The sequence below is a fragment of the Moschus berezovskii genome, chromosome 15 (genome assembly GCF_049115385.1).
Source record: "Moschus berezovskii isolate FMDL1 chromosome 15, NW_MosBer_1.0, whole genome shotgun sequence".
In the NCBI taxonomy this organism is placed as follows: Eukaryota; Metazoa; Chordata; class Mammalia; order Artiodactyla; family Moschidae; genus Moschus; species Moschus berezovskii.
Genome location: NC_142474.1, coordinates 36,319,342 through 36,338,498, shown reverse-complemented (window position 1 = coordinate 36,338,498; position 19,157 = coordinate 36,319,342). Strand labels below are relative to the sequence as shown.

The following is a 19,157-nucleotide window of genomic DNA, read 5'->3' as shown; positions in this document are numbered from 1 at the left end:
GACAAACCTAGACAGCATATTAAAAAGTAGAGGCATTACTTTGCCGACAAAGGTCTGTAGAGTCAGAGCTATGGTTTTTCCAGTAGTCATGTATGGATGTAAGAGTTGGACCATAAAGAAGGCTGAGTGCTGAAGAATTGATGCTTTTGAACTGTGGTGTTGGAGAAGATTCTTGAGAGTCTCTTGGTCTGTGAGGAGATCAAACCAGTCAATCCTAAAGGAAATCAATCCTGAATATTCATTGGAAGGACTGATGCTGAAGCTCCAATACTTTGGCCACTTGATGTGAAGAACTGACTCACTGGAAAAGACCCTGATGCTGGGAAAGATTGAAGGCAGGAGAAGGGGACGATAGCTAGATGGTTGGTGGCATCACCCACTCATTGGACGTGAGTTTGAGCAAGCTCCGGGAGATGGTGAAGGACAGGTAAGCCTTCACCTGGGGTCTATTGGAGTCTCCAAAGGGTCTGACATGACTGAGCAACTGAACAAGAAAAGAAGAAAAGTCAATTCAAGCTGTTTTAAAATCAAGCTTCAGGCTAAGCCTCAGTCTCATAGTAAAGAAGAGAATTGTTAAGCATTTCTAGTATCTAAGCTTGTGGTTTCTAAATGTTGATTATGAATCATCTAGGGAGACTCTTGAGTGCCCTACCTGGCCCATCATCACCATCAGTGGTCCTCATTGTGGCAAATGGTAGTTATATGAAAATGATTTTAATTAAGAAAAATAATGAGCCTGTTAGCGTTTTTTGTGTGTTCTATTTGACAATCCCTTCATCAAATGACTCTGGAGACTTGGTCCTGTCTCAATTTTTTTGTCTGGAAAATGAGATTCAATAAGCTGGATGTGTTCCTGGCCCCTGGATCATGACTTTTTATTGAATGGAGTATCACTTTTTGGTAGTGATAAACTAACACTGAGAGAGTTGTTTTGCTTGGGAAGCAGGTTTGCGGTTAAAACAAAAACAGGACTTGAGGCTTTTCATGCAGTCTTTTTTTCATCCTCACTTTTTTTTTTTTAATCTCCTTCAGTCTGGAAAAATCTGGTCTTGAGATTAATTGGAGAAAAGTCAGTAAAGATATTGTTTTTTTATAATTTTATAAGCCATTAAAAAGAAGATAGAAAAGAGACAAAAACTTGAAAGAAAAACGGTAAAGAACATTAACAGACAGTTTACAGCAAGGAAACCCATATGAAAAGCAGCTCAGCATAGGAGTAATCAGGGAAATGTGAGCCCAATAAGGAGATAGAGCTTGAAGCATCTGACAGTATCAGGGTTTGGCAAAGATATGGAGAAACAGGAAAAGCTAGACAGCGCTGGTGGGACTGTAAATGCTGCAACCACTTGGGAAAGTGATTTGGCAGGATCTAATGAAATTGAAAACGCATGTTTCCTTCAACTCAGCAATTCCACTCCTGGATATATTTCCAGAGAAAGTCTCACAGGTACACAAGGGCTCACTGAGGCCACGTTTGTGATAGTGAAAAATTAGACACAACCTACATGGCCTTCAGCAAGAGAATGGATGAAAAATAATGCAGTATATTCCGACATTAGAATACTATAAAGCAAAACTTTGTATCTTGAAAATAAAATTGAAAAGACCATTACACGTAAAGCAACACTCTATCTTGCTTATGGATACTTATATATGTAAAGTATAAAAATGGGCTGGAAGAAATCAGTTTCTATGTGGGAATTTCTACTTATATGTCAACTTTAATTGAATTGTTTAATTCTTCTTTAATATGAAAAAAAGATTTGAAGCAAATATGTCATTAGGTAATTGTCAATCTGGAATGGTGTGAACTTGGATATTATTGTTCTCTGTAATTTTCAGAATTTAATCTCTTCAGAAAAAATATAAAACGCCAAGGTAAAAGTAAGATAGTTTATAAATCAGACAGTAGAGATTGACCTTTTTTAATTGCTCTGGGCACCTGCTCTTAGGGCTGTTCACCTATGACACATATTTTTTAAATTTTTTCAGCATTCATTTTATTTCTCAGCAGTTGCCATTTAGAGGACTCTGTTCTCTGCCCTTGGCATCTGTTGGGTGATTCATCCATGTTTTACTTTCAAAAAGATGTAAATACAGACCTAGACTGTGTTTTCAAAAGCACCTGACCACACCATCCATCCTTTGAAGTGTTAATTTGGATTAAATATCCTAATACCATCACCTCCTTGCCTTTCCTTATGAGTATGTGGTTTATGTCCCTTAAGGAAACGGTTTGCAGATTCTAAAATGTAAAAGCCATCAGGCAAAAGGAGGCTTAAGCTTATGTTTTTCTGGTCATTAATTTTATGTTACTAATGAGATGGGGAATAACAATGCTGTTGCTATTCCTTGAGGGGTGGGGAACAGCCAGATGAAACCAGAAAGAGGAATCTAAGCAAGTTACTGATAGAGTAGAGTGAACTGAAGCCCTTCACTTGCAGAGCAGTAATCAAAATTTCTTAGACAGCAAGTGGGTAGGAAAAATACCAGGTGTGAAAAAGCAGGGGTAGAAAAAGAGTATTTTCTTAGAGTACAGTAGAACAAATCCACAGAAGATTTAGTAAAAACAAACAAAAATATGTAGGTACATTATTTATATCATAGACTGGTATTATTTCTGACATCAAAACTCAACCCTCCCCTGCCTTGCCCCCAGGTATGTGTGGTGGAATGTCGCCAAGACATATCTGTTGACCAAGATGTATCTGCCCCTTCCTCCAGCATCAGTTTATAAGTGTAATATGTCATGATTCATAAGTTCATATAGTGGATTACATAATCTAGGGCCCTTTTGAGAGTGAAAAAGAATACTGTTAATAAATAATATAGACAACAGGCACAAACTGAGGTATTCCGGGCAAACATCCCAGTCACCCTGGTGAATACTGGTCACCATAGTAATACACATATGTACATGCACATTTGAAAGTAAAACTTATCAAATAAAACAAAACATCAAAACTTTTAAAATGTATCTACCATGTACTTGGTCATGGTGATACGAGAGTGACAAAAATCCTTGAGTAGGAAAATATCGACAGTAAACAAACAAATCATGTATTATTAGATGCTGTTAGGTTTACATAGAAACTCTAAGACAGGCAAGGGAAATAGGGACAGCTAGGATCTATGACTGTGTGGATCACAATAAACTGTGGAACATTCTGAAAGAGATGGGAATCCCAGACCACCTGACCTGCCTCTTGAGAAACCTGTATGCAGGTCAGGAAGCAACAGTTAGAACTGGACATGGAACAACAGACTGGTTCCAAATAGGAAAAGGTGTACGTCAAGGCTGTATATTGTCACCCTGCTTATTTAACTTATATGCAGAGTACATCATGAGGAATGCTGGGCTGGAAGAAGCACAAGCTGGAATCAAGATTGCCGGGAGAAATATCAATAACCTCAGATATGCAGATGACACCACCCTTATGGCAGAAAGTGAAGAGGAACTCAAAGGCCTCTTGATGAAAGTGAAAGAGGAGAGTGAAAAGGTTGGCTTGAAGCTCAACATTCAGAAAACTAAGATCATGGCATCTGGTCCCATCACTTCATGGGAAATAGATGGAAAAACAGTGGAAACAGTGTCAGACTTTGTTTTTTTGGGCTCCAAAATCACTGCAGATGCTGATTGCAGCCATGAAATTAAAAGACGCTTGCTCCTTGGAAGGAAAGTTATGACCAACCTTGATAGTATATTAAAAAGCAGAGACATTACTTTGCCAACCAAGGTCCGTCTAGTCAAGGCTATGGTTTTTCCTGTGGTCATGTATGGATGTGAGAGTTGGACTGTGAAGAAAGCTGATCGCCGAAGAATCGATGCTTTTGAACTGTGGTGTTGGCGAAGACTCTTGAGAGTCCCTTATACTGCAAGGAGATCCAACCAGTCCATTCTACAGGAGATCAATCCTGGATGTTCATTGGAGGGACTGATGCTAAAGCTGAAACTGCAATACTTTGGCCACCTCATGCAACGAGTTGACTCACTGGAAAAGACTCTGATGCTGGGAAAGGTTGGAGGCGGGAGGAGAAGGGGACGACGGAGAATGAGATGGCTGGATGGCATCACCGACTCTGTGGACATGAGTTTGAGTGTACTCCGGGAGTTGGTGATGGACAGGGAGGCCTGGCGTGCTGTGATTCATGGGGTCGCGGAGAGTCGGACACGACTGAGCGACTGAACTGAACTGAGGATCTAGGAAGTGAAAGAAATACAGTTTTAAATAGTGTGCTCCAGAAAAGTGTGGCAGACTGAATAATTGAATAATCTCTTCCTCTCCCTATAGGAGAATTTTTCTTCCTCATTCTTTTGAAATCAGGTTCAGCCGTACAACTTAACATTGGCATTGATATGTGAACAGAAATGACAGTGCTCTCCCAGTGACTGCCCTACCGTGCTCTGTTCCATCTGCTGTAGTCACTAAGTGATATTGAGGTAGTGGCCTGGGTTCTAGGGTAAGGGCAAGGATGATATAGATCCACTAGTAGTATGACAGAGTGCAAGTAGTAAGAAATGATCATTTGTCATTTTATGAGATTTGGGATTTGCTTGTTATGTCGCATAACCTAGGCCATCCTAGGCCACTAATGCAGAAGGCCTCACTGAGAAGGTAACAAACATCTGAGCAGAGAACTGATGGTGGTGTGGAAACCGATTGTGCAGATATGTGGAACAAGCATGTTCCATGGGGAGGAATAGCAAGTGCAAAGATTTTGAAGAGGGAACCTTCTTTTCTTTTTAAAAAAATATTTACTTATTTATCTGGCTGCACCAGTCTTAGTTGCAGCATGCAGGATCTTTGTTGCTGCCTGTGGAATCTTTAGTTGCAGCACATGGGATTGAACCTGGGTCCCCTGCATTGGGAGCATGGAGTCTTAGCCACTGGACCACCAGGGAAGTCCTGGTTTTGAGGGGGGAGCATTCTTGATATGCTCAAGGATCAGGAAAGAAGTCAGGATGCAGAGGTGTCAGCACCGGTTTGATTTCCCTGAGGTCTGTGGGGCTGGAGGTAGGACTTGTTCTTGTTCATCCAGTGATCTTGCTCACTCCTCTTTTCCTCCACAAAGTATGGAGTGACGCAGCAAGAATGAGAGGAAAGAAGAGGATATAAAGGAAGGAAAAGTAAGTGAGGTTCGGAGCAGGAAAATGCAGCCTAACAGAGGGGTGCCCCCGATCTTTGGGCCACAGCCCCTGATATACTAAAATTGGTAGGTCACCCATGTAGGGACTTTGGGAGGCCTCTGACTGCTGTCATGAAGGAGATGAGTCAGTGCATCCAAAGTGTGCAGGGGTGGTGAGTGACCACGCCTCACCAGGACGTGTTCCCCTCCTCCCATTCTCCTTGTTCTCATGCCTGTGACTTTTTCTTAGAGCCACACGGAACCCAGGGAGCCTCCAGCAGACAAACTGAGGCAACAGAGCTACCCCTGGGAGTGCCCTGCAGCACCCTGAGAAAGGGACAGCTCCCCCCACCCCCACCCAAGCAACATAAGATATTACACAAACCACATATTCCTTCTTTAAGTCCTGATCATTCTCCATATTTTTATTAAGTGTTAGATTAGATTTCTGTCAGTTCTGTACAGCCTTGAAGCCACAGATCCTCCCAATTAGCAGTTGCTGGTAAAAGAAACTCTGGACAAATAAGGCAGAGTAGGCGGCTATTGATGCTTCTGCATGGAGGAGGCAAAGTTCTAAATATCAAATCCATCTAGAAGAAACTTAAAAGTTGAAGGCTAAAATGTTTCACAGAGATAAAAATACCACTGTGCATTTATCAACCACAGAAGTAGTAGCCTTGGAAGATTCACTGGGAGAAACTCTCATTAAATATCTGACTTTCTGAAGGCTAATGGCATTAATCTCAGAGTACAACCATTAATATCAAATGCTTCATGCTAATTGATTGTTTTGGATTACTAAACTCAAATAGCATCTATAACTCCTGAAGATATAAAAGTAGTTTTTAGGTCTATACGAATCTTAAATATCTATATAGTATCACTACTCTCTTTGGTCAAAGAAAATTTAACAATTTACTTCTGGTAGATAGCTGCCCTGGAAGCAATGCATGCAAAAGCATTGTGATGTCAAGCCCCATCCTTCCTGCTTTCTTCTTTCAGATCCTAAAGAAATCTATTCACCATGGAAAGCATATTGAAATAAAAAGGGAAATTCCACCCAATTTATATAATGCCAGAATTATTAGGATTGGGACCCTCACTGAGAAAATAAAAAGCTGTCTCAAAGCCTTGGAGGTAAGGAATGCATGGTACAAACAAGTGACCCCCTAGAAGGGCATTCACTATGCAGGTATCAATAGCAAAAATGCCTTGGGGAGCTCAAGGCAAATCAATCTCTTCCAACTCTGTGGGATTCAGCATTCCGTTCCCACTCCTTCCAGAATCCTTTGAGCCGGTGTCACTCCCTGGGGGTGTAGGGCACTACTGAGATTTGGGGAAAGGGTGATTCTCTGATATATGGGATTCTTCCCTGCGTTGTAGGACGTTTACATACTTGATCCCACTCACTAGATGCAAGTAGCACTTTCTAGTCACTGACACAAAAGCATCCGCAGTCCGTCCCTAGAGTAGACATTTCTGTCCCCAGTTGAGAACCCTACAAGTCGGAGCTCTAGCAACAGGTAGAATAAGGTGGGGTTTGAATATAGCTGTGAGGATGCTCCACTGAGCAGGAACTGACCAAGTTATCAGATATCCATCTTCTGTCTGTGTGTAGGTACGTCAGGAAAAGAAGTGGCTGGCTTTGTATACTGGTGAAGAAAAAGTAATATATCCAAAAGTTCACCACAGCCACATGATTAAAGAGATGACTTTGTAGTCAGTGGTAAAGCAAACTTTTAAAGGAAATTAAAGTCTGAAATGAACCAGAAGCAGTGTTCAAAAGAACTGATGTAGTAAATAACTCAGTCCATATTGTCATTACTCTTCTGGAAAGGGGAAGGAGGGTCTCTTTGAAGATGAGTTACCAACTGCTTGACATATGCCTGAAAATAGAGGTGACAGGACTAGGTTTTTAGGTTCTTCCATGGACACTGAATTTCAAAAATTAAATGAAACATAAAAATGAAACACAGATGAGAAGTTTTAAATCTGCATATCCAAGTTATTGACCAAGTATTTAATAAGTACACGCCCTACTACTTGGAGTGTCACTGCATAGCTCTCCTTCTCTCCCCACTTCTTCCCATTGACCCTCCCCAGCCCCTGGCTTCCTGCCTTTACCCCAAGGACCAGATCATCTGTGGGAAAGAAGGTGGAAAGGTACACCTCGCCCTGCCATGATGGGATCCTTCCCTTCTCCCTTTCCCTTCTGATGGCAGTACATTTGTTAGGCAACTATATTTGAATCCCTGGACTAAGGCTTTTATGATTGTTTTAATTTTATAGTAGGCTGCCCAAAGAAATTTTAACAATTATTCCTTCAGAGGTTTGTTTTAATTTTTTTTTCTTGAAACAATCTCAAACTCACAGAAATTTGCAAGTATGATATAAAAGTGGTTTTTTTTTCATTAATTGAGAGTAAGTTGCCAACTTGTTGCCCACCACCTCTGATTTTCCTACAAATAAGGACATTCACCTGCAAAGTCCAATGAAACCATGAAAATCAGAAAAATAGCAGTAACACATTCAGTTCAGTTTAGTTGAGTGGCTCAGTCGTGTCCGACTCTCCGCGACCCCATGAACCACAGCACGCCAGGCCTCCCTGTCTATCACCAACTCCCGGAGTTCACTCAAACTCATGTCCACAGAGTCGGTGATGCCATCCAGCCATCTCATTCTCTGTCGTCCCCTTCTCCTCCCGCCTCCAACCTTTCCTAGCATCAGAGTCTTTTCCAGTGAGTCAACTCATCGCATGAGGTGGCCAAAGTATTGCAGTTTCAGCTTGAGCATCAGTCCTTCCAATGAACACCCAGGATTGATCTCCTTTAGAATGGACTGGTTGGATCTCCTTGCAGTCCAAGGGACTCTCAAGAGTCTTCTCCAGCACCACAGTTCAAAAGCATCAATTCTTTGGCGATCAGCTTTCTTCACAGTCCAACTCTCACATCCATACACGACCACGGGAAAAACCATAGCCTTGACTAGACGGACCTTGGTTGGCAAAGTAATGTCTCTGCTTTTTAATATACTATCAAGGTTGGTCATAACTTTCCTTCCAAGGAGTAAGCGTCTTTTAATTTCATGGCTGCAGTCAGCATCTGCAGTGATTTTGGAGCCCCCAAAAATAACACATTACTACCATCTAATCACCAGACCCCATTCAAGGGGCCCAAGAATGCTCTGCAAAAGGAGCCAGAGGAAGTCCCATGCTACATTCAGTTGTCCCTCTGTAGTCTCCTTCAGTCTGGAACAGTTGCTCAGCCTTTCTTTGGTTTTCGTGAACTTGGCACTTCGGAAGAATACGGGTCATTCATTTTGTAGAATTCCTCTTGATTTGGTTTTGTCTGCCACTTTGTCATAATTGATTCAGGTGCTGCACCTTTGGCAGGACTATCCGAGAAGTGATGCTGGGCCTTCCTGTTCACCCGATCAGGTCACACATGATTTTGATTTGTCCTGTTACTGATGTCGCTCTTAGATCTGTTGTGTATGGTGATACTTGCCCTGCTTCTCCACTATATATAAAGTTATTCTTTTTCCTAACTAATGAGTATCTTATGGGGAGGTACTGTGAGCTGTAAATAGCCTGTTTCTCATCAAACTTTGAATTATTTTGTGGATTCATGTTCCGGGCTTATACTTCCCTATCACCAACCTGGAATCAGACGTTCTTCAAGGTGGGTTAAGTGCTTTGCATGTATTATCTTAGTCAATTCTCACAACATGAGAATCATGAGCTGATAACTGGTAGTATTTCCATTTTTCACATGAAGAGACTGAGTCTCAGAGATGTTAAGTAATTTACTCAGTGTTTGCACAACTTGAACTTGGCAGAGCAGGGATTTGAATTTGGGTCTACTTGACTTTGGAAACTGTGTTATGAATCACTCTGCTCTAGATGACCCCAAACTTTCCACTCTGTCTATTCACATCACCTTCCACATTGTAGAACCTATTGACCTATATGGATAAGAAAGTTGCTATCGGAAAGTGTGTTTAGCATTCCAAGTCGGGTGGCTAGGAAGTCCTCTCCTGCTGTTTCTCTGACACCAGGACCAGAAAGAAGCCAGCTTCTGCCTCCCTCACCCTCCACCCATCCAGGAGGCTGCAGTTCAGTAAGAGACTTATTGGGGGGAATTTAGGCAGAAGTTCTGGGTATATCAACAACAAAGGAAATTTCTTTTTCTTTTTAAAATATTGTATTTTATTTTTTATGATTGAGGGGTCTGGGACATAGTTTTAGGCTTGCTAAAATCCAGTGTAATGGATATACCATCTCTGCCACTAAATTCTTTAAAAAGCAATGGCCTCTGTTGTCTGTCCCAGGAATCTGTCTGGCCACTCTGTGAATTCTCTCTCCTTTTGCCTCCATGCTGAGTCTCAGGCTGCTGAAGATATAGCCAACTAGTAGAGGAGGAAATTGACACCAGCCATGGAATTTTTTAGTTTCTGCTTCTTCTTGCCACATGGCCTTGTTCACTAACCCTCCTTCTGTTTCCACGGTCTCTGATTGCTGGTTCCTTCCTAATAAGACTGCATGTAACCTTCTCCAAAGAGGCACCCCTCACTATTTCTGCTACATGCTGATCCTTCCCTAACACTGTGTTTGTCCTGTGTATCCACACTGTCCCCAGTCAATATCATCCCATCTTTGGGTATTTACAACACACACACACACATCCTGTGATTATTTTCCAGTTACTTGATGTCTAGAATTATGTCTTCTCTTTATAATTGAGGTCCAGTTGAACTGTGAGTCTCAGGTGAAGGCCATGGTATTCAGCATCCTCTGTGTATTTTGTAGAGAATTGTAATGAGTTACACTGATATCATTAGATTGCTCTTAAATGTGTGTTCAATCAGTGAATGCTTGTCCACGTGTGGCCCTGCAAATGTCTCACAGAACTTATGTCCACATTCTTTTTGTATACTCTAATGCTTTGGACTATACTTCTCCATTCCCTGTGAGAGATCATTTAGTAAAACTCTCGTTTTATAGACGAGAAAGCCAAAACTCAGAAAGACGTCATGTCTACCTGGTAGGAAAGCTAAGGTCAAAACATCAAATCCTGTCTCCTTTTCTAAAACTTCACCTAGTGCGTCATTCAACTTTTTTCATCTTTAGCAAGTACATATATTTTTATTATAACTATTAATTGAGTTAGCAAGGGTAGGGTATGTGTGAAATGAAAGCTTATATCATAGTGAAAAAAGGAAAATATATTTTGATTTAAAGTATAAAATTTTAAAGAATAAAACTGCTAGCTGTATAAGGATGCAACTTGCAAATTAATTTTTTTGTATAAAGTCTTTTCTAGAACACATCAATAGGGACATTGTTTCGAATGACCTAAAAGATTCCTATGTTAAGAATTAGGGTGTCCAGAGAGGAACAGGTTAGATCAGGAACTAAGATTTGTCTTTAGATCTGGTTTCTTCTTTATTATTAAATCACTTAGTTTATTAGTTACCCCTCCTTTAAAAAGCACAAAAATGGTAACTTTAATTTAGAGGTAAAAAGTCTAAAGGATTCTTATAGGGAGTAGAAAAGAAAATGTCTGAACTGTATAAAGGCCCAGAACTGTATGTTAGGGATCATTGCTGTGTTTGTGCCATGAATTCCTTTGGCATCTGGTGCAGCCTCTCAGCTTCTTCTCAGAATAATGTTTTTAAATGCATGAATTAAAATGTATAGGATTACTAAGGAAAAATATTGAAATATAGTTATTAAAACATTTAAAGAACAAAGATATGATATTGTAATCAATATACAATGCTTTTTATTAACACTTATATAATAAGATCTAGTATCAGAAGTAATAACTATGGTGATTTCAGAGCAGTATGTCTTCGACTACTCAGGCTGCCATAACAAAGTACCATCAACTGGGAGGCTCACACAAAAGAAATGCGTTGTATCTTCTTACAGTTCTGGAGGCTGGAAGCCTGAGATCAGGGTGTCAGCATTGACGTTCCTTCTTGCTTACAGAAGATCACCTTTTCATTGTGTGCTTACATGCTCACATGTCCTTTCCTTGGTTCTTGCACATGGGGGCGGATAGGGGGTGGGAAAGGGAGAAAGAGGGATCTCTTCCTCTTCTTATAAGACCTTCAGGTACTGTCTGATTACGGCCTCACCCTTACGACTTAATTTAACCTTAATAACCTTAAAGTCCCATCTCCAATTACAGTCACATTAGGGATTAGGCCTTCAACATATAAATTCTGGAGGGACAGTTTGATCCATACATAGTGATAAGCATAAGTGATATTTTAAAACATCTTCAACAAACGTTAATATGAAATAAAAATAGCTATGATCTGTTGGTAACAGAGTCACAGACGCTGCTGCTAATAAGTTTGTTGCCTGTATTCTTTATGGAAGGAAATTCTTAATTTCAGGTAGAGGTTAATGAAAATAAGGTTTTTCCTCCACTCTAGTTCATAAACACCCTGAATTTCTATATAAGGACTCCCAGGTTAAGAACCCCTGCCTGATGCATCCAAGTAAGATATTCTTATTTTGAGGAAACAAGTAGCATAATCCCTAGATAGTGGGAACAGATTCTGAAATCAGGTGTTCCAGTTACCAAGAAACAGTTCAGTTCAGTTGCTGAGTCATATCCAACTCTTTGCAACCCCATGGATTGCAGCACACCAGCCTTCCCTGTCCATCACCATCTCCCGGATCTTGCTCAAACTCATGTCCATTGAGTCTGCGATGCCATCCAACCATCTCATCCACTGTCGTCCCCATCTCTGACTGCCTTCAACGTTTCCCAGCATCAGGGTCTTTTCCAGTGAGTCAGTTCTTCACATCAGGTGACCAAAGTATTGAAGCTTCAGCATCAGTCCCTCCAATGAATATTCAAGACTGATTTCCTTTAGGATCGGCTGTTCGATCTCCTTGCAGTCCAAGGGATTCTCAAGAGTCTTCTCCAACACCACAGTTCAAAATCATCAATTTTTTGGCACTCAGCTTTCTTTATGGTCCAACTCTCACATCCATACATGACTACTGGAAAAACCATAGCTTTGACTCTACAGACCTTTGTCAGCAAAGTAATGTCTCTGCTTTTTAATATGCTGTCTAGGTTGGTCATAGATTTTCTCCCAAGGAGCAAGCATCTTTTAATTTCATGGCTGCAGTCACCATCTGCAGTGATTTTGTAGCCCAAGAAAATAAAGTCTGTCACTGTTTCCCCATCTATTTGCCATGAAGTGATGGGACTGGATGCCATGATCTTCATTCTTTGAATGTTGAGTTTTAAGCCTGCTTTTTCACTCTCCTTTTTCACTTTCATCAAGAAGCTCTTTGCTTTCTGCCATAAGGGTGGTGTCATTTGCGTGTCTGTGGTTATTGATATTTCTTCCAGCAATCTTGATTCCAGCTTGTGCTTCATCCAGGACCAAGGAACAGTGAGTATGTTAACTGAAAAGAAATATCATTTGCTCTTGCCTTGCTTTCTGATATTTTAAAATATGTGTTTGAGGATTGGAATGTGTTTTGTCTTGCAGACAGCAGTAACCTAAATGCTGAGCAAAATGATTCCTGGACCTCTGAGAACTCCTGGCTTTACCTTTCTGTGAAGGGCCAACCAGAAACCAAGGAAGAGGATGATGGACTTCGGAAATCTCTGGATAAATTCTATGAAGTATTTGGCAATCCACAGCGAGCTTCTGGAAATTCACTCTCCACATCTGTCTGCCAGTGCCTGTCTCAGAAAATCAATGAACTGAAGGACCAGGAAAACCAAAAGTACACCCTCCGCAGTTTTCAAATGGCCCGGGTCATCTTCAACCAGAATGGCTGCTCTATCTTACAGAAACATTCTAGGGATGCCCACTTCTACCCACTCAGAGAAGGAAGTATGTCTCTACAGGATGAAAAGCTGACCCCAGGACTTTCAAAAGATATTATTTATTTCCTTTTGCAGCAGAACTTGATGAAAGACCAGTAACTGATGCCTGGTGGTGAGAGCAGGTGTATGGGGGCAGGAGGGGGTATCCCTGTGGCCAATACCATTGGTGCATCACCCAGAACCCATGAGGTCTCTTGCCAGCTTGGTGTGCCCAGCCCCCAGCTAAGTGCTTTGCAGGTCAAGGCTGGCATCTGTGACCTGGTCCTGGAGCCAGTCCAGCCCAAATGGAGAGCCGGCAGTGTCTGGTGGTTTTATTGCCTTTAGGCGATTCCTTTGACTTAAGGCCAGTGACCAAGTGGTTTGGGAGTCCAAAAGTCCACCTTCCTTCTTTCCAGGAAGGACGTGCTCTGAGGCACGATTCAAGTACAGAGCTCGCCTCCTGGTCAGATCAAAGCTGGGGTCTCCCTATCTCACCCTTTCCTGGCTCCTTCCTTTCCCCGCCCTCCTTCTCTCATTCAATTACTAGTGTCTCCCGGGAGTATTTCCATAATAAATCTATACCTGAACCCTTGACTCAGAGTCTGCTTCTGGAAGAACCTGACCTAAGAGGACAGGCTTCCATTTGATGAGTTTTTTTTTTTTTTGCCCAACCGACTAGGGATAGAACCTGGGCCCCCTGCAGTGGAAGTGTGGAGTCCTAACCACTGAACTGCCAAACAAGTCCCTTGATGAGTTATTGTTTTTGAAGGGTACAAAGCCTTATGCTGAATCAAATATAAAAATTCAGTCAAGTTGTAAAACTGTGACCATGTGACTGAGAACGTGTGTCTCCAAATAATTTAAATATGGTTCCAAAAGGTGCATCACATCTTAATCATACCTTTGCTTCTCCAACGCCAAAGTTTCCTGATTTATACTCACTGGGTATGGAAGGAACATTTGAACCATCTAAAATAAGAGCTAAGATTTGCAAATTAAAAAAAAAAAGTCTGTTCGTCTCCACCAGATTGTAAATGTGAGAGGTGAGAAAAAAACAAATGTGCACCACTCACCAAAGTATATGTAAACTCATTTATGAGATGCTAGATTGATGGATGCAGCCTTGTCAGCTTGTGGTGGAAGAGGAGTAGGAATTGTTTGCCCAAGTGGACTCCTTCCTCTCATTTTTGCTTCCACCTGCCTGTTTCCCACACCCTCTGTCATCCTCTGAACAACTGGGGCCTCACCCCTGTCCTGCCCTTGCTTGGTCAGGAGCAGCTTCATTTAAAAAAATTTTTTTAATTAAAAAAATTTTATTGATGTATGGTTGATTTACAGTGTTGTGTTAGTTTCAAGTGTACACCCAAGTGAAGCAGTTACACATATACATATACCCACTCCTTTTTAAATTCTCTTTCCATATAAGCCATTATAGAATATTGAGTAGAGTTCTCTGTGCTCTACAGTAGGTCCTTATTAGTTATTTATTTGATATATAGTAGTGTATACATGTCAGTCTCAATCTTTTAATTTATCCCTCCTCCCACACCCTTCTCTATGTCTGTCTCTATTTCTGTTTTGTAGATGAGTTCATTTGTACCCTTTTTTAGATTCTACGTATAAGCGATATCATGATATTTGTCTTTCTCTGACTTATTTCACTCAGTATGACAATCTCTAGGTCCATGTTGCTGCAAATGGCATTATTTTGTTCCTTTTTAAGGGGAATGGCTTTTAAATAGCCCAAGCAAGTCTGTGCTGGTAGGTCCTCTGCTTTTCAGCTGCACCCTTAAGGTTTATTTGAGATTCATTTGGTAGAAGGACCTCTCCCAGCACTGAGCTCCCTGAAATTGTAATCAGAAGCCTCGTACTAACCCCTGCCTCAAAGGTCCTTGGAACAAATTGCACTAAAGAGTTCTATCATTTGACAGGGGGACTATGAGAAAAGCCGGCAACACTGAGGAATTAGATTTTGAGAAATTCTAGGGGAAATTTAATTAGCATAAGACTCCATAGGTTTCCAGAAAGCAGAATATGCACATCAATCAGCTTACGTGTGTAAACAGTGAATGAGGGGGCCTTCTCAAACCAGATGACTTGCAGATTCTTGACTGAAGAGAGAAGCCTTTTAAAAGTTTGGAATTACACACTATGGCTTCCAGTTCTGGGAGAAACAAATGTGGGAACAGTATCCACCTCAAAATACAGCACCATTGGAAGGAGACCTAATAGGAAGGAAATAGGAAATGAAGAGTCCTTTGAGAAAACAAGACTCCAGGTCTTCCTCTGACAACCAGTTGTCTGCATTTTCTCCATGGGCTTCTCCTATTCAACTCGCCCCCCAATAATTGTTAAACCATGAGGACTTACAATTGAAAAACTACAGGTTGAATTTTGAAGTTGCTGGTTTTATTGTTTTTTAATGTGAAGTTAATCCATAGATGCCCTTGACTGCTGTTGTTGTTTTTGTTCAGCCACTATGTCGTGTCTGACTCTGCAAGCCCATGGACTGCAGCACACCAGGCTCCTTTGTCCTTCACTATCTCCCAGTGTTTGTTCAAATTCATGTCCATTGTGTTGGTGATGCTATCTAACCATCTCACCTTCTGTCACCCTCTTCTCCTTTTGCCATCAATCTTTCCCAACATCAGGGTCTTTTCCAGTGAGTTGGCTCTTCCCATCAGGTGGCCAAAGTTGGAGCTTCAGCTTCAGTATCAGTCCTTCCTATGAATATTCACAGTTGGCTTCCTGTAGGATTGACTGGTTTGATCTCCTTGGAGTCCAAGAGTCTTCTCCAACACCACAATTCCAAAGCATCAGTTCGTCATCGCTCAGCCTTCTTCAGAGCTTCCCTGATAGCTCAGTTGGTAAAGAACCCACCTGCAATGCAGGAGACCCCAGTTCGATTCCTGGGTTGGGAAGATCCCCTGGAGAAGGGAAAGGCTACCCACTCCAGTATTCTGGCCTGGAGAATTCCATGGACTGCATAGTCCATGGGGTTGCAAAGAGTCAGACTTTCACTTTTTAGCCTTCTTCATGATTCAACTCTCACATCCGTACATGACTACTAGAAAAACCATAGCTTTGACTCTATGACTCTTTGTCAGCAAAGTGATGTCTCTACTTTTTAATATGCTGTAGTTTTTAGCATATTCAGTCACTGAAGTATTGGAGATTACTTTCTATGGCTATCAACAGAAGGAAACTAAATTATTTTATACTGTTTTTAAAGGACAAAAGATATAAGGTATTTGAATTTCCATACTAAGAAGTAGCCACTTCTATTTGGTGGTAAGATTTTAGTATCGGTGACTTTATAACCTTGATTAATATCAGTGCTGTGGGTGTTCAGAAAAAACGTAAAACTCTGAAAGCAGAGAATTTAGAAGTCTAAAAGCCAGAACCACTTCAGGGTAAAAAAAATAAATAAATAAAGTGTGGTGTGTGCTTTCTTGTATCTGAGTAAGTGCTTGTGACAGGCCAGTACAAAATATTTGTTTCCCTGCAATCTCGCTCCTTAATTTGATCTTCATGCTGTTAGGATGGCATTTTCCATTTATCTCTGTTTTCCTTTAATATAGACTAAGAGATAAGGATATTAAGACTCTGGTCTCTGGTATCATTGTCTAATTCTGCCCTACAAATCATTTCATTGACATCTTAGCCTATCTATCTAGGATATCATCTTTGGTCCATTTCAGAAGTCTATGGGAGGATGGATTTGCTTGCAGCAACCTCCGAACTCTAAGGAGGAGAAACATCTTTTAATATATTTGTGTAACTGCTTTTCACTTTACTTGTCTGTTTCTTTGCATGACGTATGTATGTAATAGATCATATTACCGGTAATTAACAAAAAACAATACAGTAATACTTTTTAAAGTTTTCAGAGTTTATTTTTTAAATTTTTTATTGGTTTTAATCATACAGAAGAGTGTTTATAAGTGAACATCTTGAAGATTTTTACAAACTGAACCTACCGGTCAACCAGCATCCCACTCAAGCAACGGATATTACCAGCTAGCCCTGAGTGGAGATTTTCAAAGAACTAATTAGAATGGTTTGCTCAGATCAGTGTTTCTCAAACTACTGGTAGTATACAAAAGAACTTTAGGTACTGCTAGGTGGACAATGTTTATTTTCATTGTTATCTATTCAATTTATGTTAGAAAAATAAAACTACTGTGTCAGATCTATACTTTCACAGATATTACATGTTGTTGTTCAGTCACTAAGTCGTGTCTGACTCTTTGTGACCCCATGGACTATAGCACGCCAGGCTCCTCTGTCCTCCACTATCTCCTGGAGTTTGCTCAAATTCACGTCCATTGAGTTGGTGATGCTATCTAACCATCTAACCCTCTGTCACCCTGTTCTTTTGCCTTCAATCTTTCCCAGCCCCAGAGTCTTTTCCAATGAGTCAACTCTTCACATCAGGTGGCCAAAATACTGGAGCTTCAGCTTCAGCATCACTCCTTCCAATGAATATTCAGGGTTGGTTTTCTTTAGGATTGACTGGTTTGATCTCCGTGCAGTCCAAAACTACATGTTTTTTTGTTTGTTCTTCAGCAGAAACTCCTGTATATCCAGGCTCCTCCCTTACCTCTTGGAACAGTTTCCCAGAGCTATCTGAGAAGCTACCTTCCCAGGCTGTAGTCCTCAGTGAGGTCCCTGAATAAAACACAACTCACGATTGTGAGTTGTGTGGTTTTTTTTCCCAGTGGTCAGTATGAATAGCTGCTTGATGTAAGTCATCACAGAAATGCAGTTTTTAAAAAGTGTTGCCATTTTAGAGTCGATATGATTGGTAAGAAACTGAAAAGATCAATCCTGTCTGGTGATAACAAAGATGTGGGGACATAGTCCAGAATGAAAACACATATCACAATTTGCAATTGAGTAAGTAATGAAAAATTAGAAATATAGACCCAGACTTGCCACATGCCCCTTCCATGCTTCTCATTGCACTTGGACTAGCAGCTGGTCCTGCCCTTCCCATCGCTTTACCTTTGCTATAGCCACAGTGACTTCTCAGTTGCTAAACTTGGTCACCTCCTTAACCAACAGTTTTTGGGTAAGACCATGAATTCCTTAATAAGGCTAACCATCATTTCAAACACCCCTGTTACTGGCCCCATTTTACAGATGGGGAAACAGGCATGGAAAGCTAACAGATAGTGGAAGAAGTACCAGAGCCCATACCTAACCCCGAGCTACCCTTCTCAGCTCCCTGCTCCAAAATGCTAACCTTCCTTCCACCCACACCCACAGTGTGCCTTCCTTAGAGAAGCCTTCATACTCCCTCCACCTCCCACCACTGCTGGGAGGGGCTACCTTCCATGTAGTCCTATAGCACTGAACATCACCTTCACAGCTTGATTTCACAAAATGAGTGTAGCAATGTGCCATGTAGTGCATGGCTTAAGTCTCCCCCCACCTCCCCATCTCCCACCCCCACCAAAGGAATGAGAGCTCTATCTTGTTCACCCATGCCTAGCATGTCCAGGTTGGCAAACAGTGATGCTCACTTATATTTATAAAATGAAATGTAGAAAAACATCTTTAGTGCTTAGAGATGTGTACTGAAGAATTCAGCAGTAAAATATCATAATGGTTGTAATTTACTTTTAAATACTTGAATGGAAGCAAGATGAAGCAGGTATGATCAATTTCATTTGTATGCTGCCTTGTATACTTCCAAATAAATGACAAGCCAATTTGCTTTTGTCTGCATTTTGACTTAAAACATTTTTTTTTCCATTTTCTCTCTCTGTTCCCTTTCCCCCAGGTCACTTTGCAGTGGTTGACTCTCTCAGACTGTACTTTCTTTCACAGAGGAAAACCACTTTCCCTGTCAGAGAACACAATCTCCATGAGCAAGTTTACATTCAGAGAAAGCCCTTTTGTTTTTCCTTTAATTTTTGTTTTTTCTTGGAGTATAGTTGATTTACAATCCACAGTATATATATATTTTTAAAACATTATACAGTGTAATAGAAAAGCAAACATACAACCCAATTAAAAAATGGGGAGAGGATATGAGTAGACATTTTTCCAAAGAAGACATGCCAATGGCCAACAAGTACAGGGAAAGATGCTTAACATCACTATCATCAGTGACATTACAGCTGTCACTCATCATTACAATTTGCATTCGTAAAGTGCAAGTCAGATCTACAACAAATA

General features: G+C 40.9%; 1 protein-coding gene across 5 annotated transcripts in view; it reads left to right on the top strand.

The window, feature by feature from the left end:
- SHLD1 (shieldin complex subunit 1) overlaps positions 1-18,858 on the top strand; it is a 161,161-nt gene extending 142,303 nt beyond the window's left edge. For 4 of the 5 annotated variants that reach the window (XM_055431992.2, XM_055431990.2, XM_055431986.2 and 1 more), the window contains exon 3: positions 12,649-18,855. In XM_055431992.2, the coding sequence (XP_055287967.1) occupies positions 12,649-13,091 (443 nt within the window). In that variant the 3' untranslated portion in view covers positions 13,092-18,855. Of the gene's footprint in view, positions 1-12,648 lie in introns of all 5 variants that reach the window. The other variant, XM_088843975.1, reaches the window with a different exon arrangement.
- Positions 18,859-19,157: the final 299 nt, after the last annotated feature.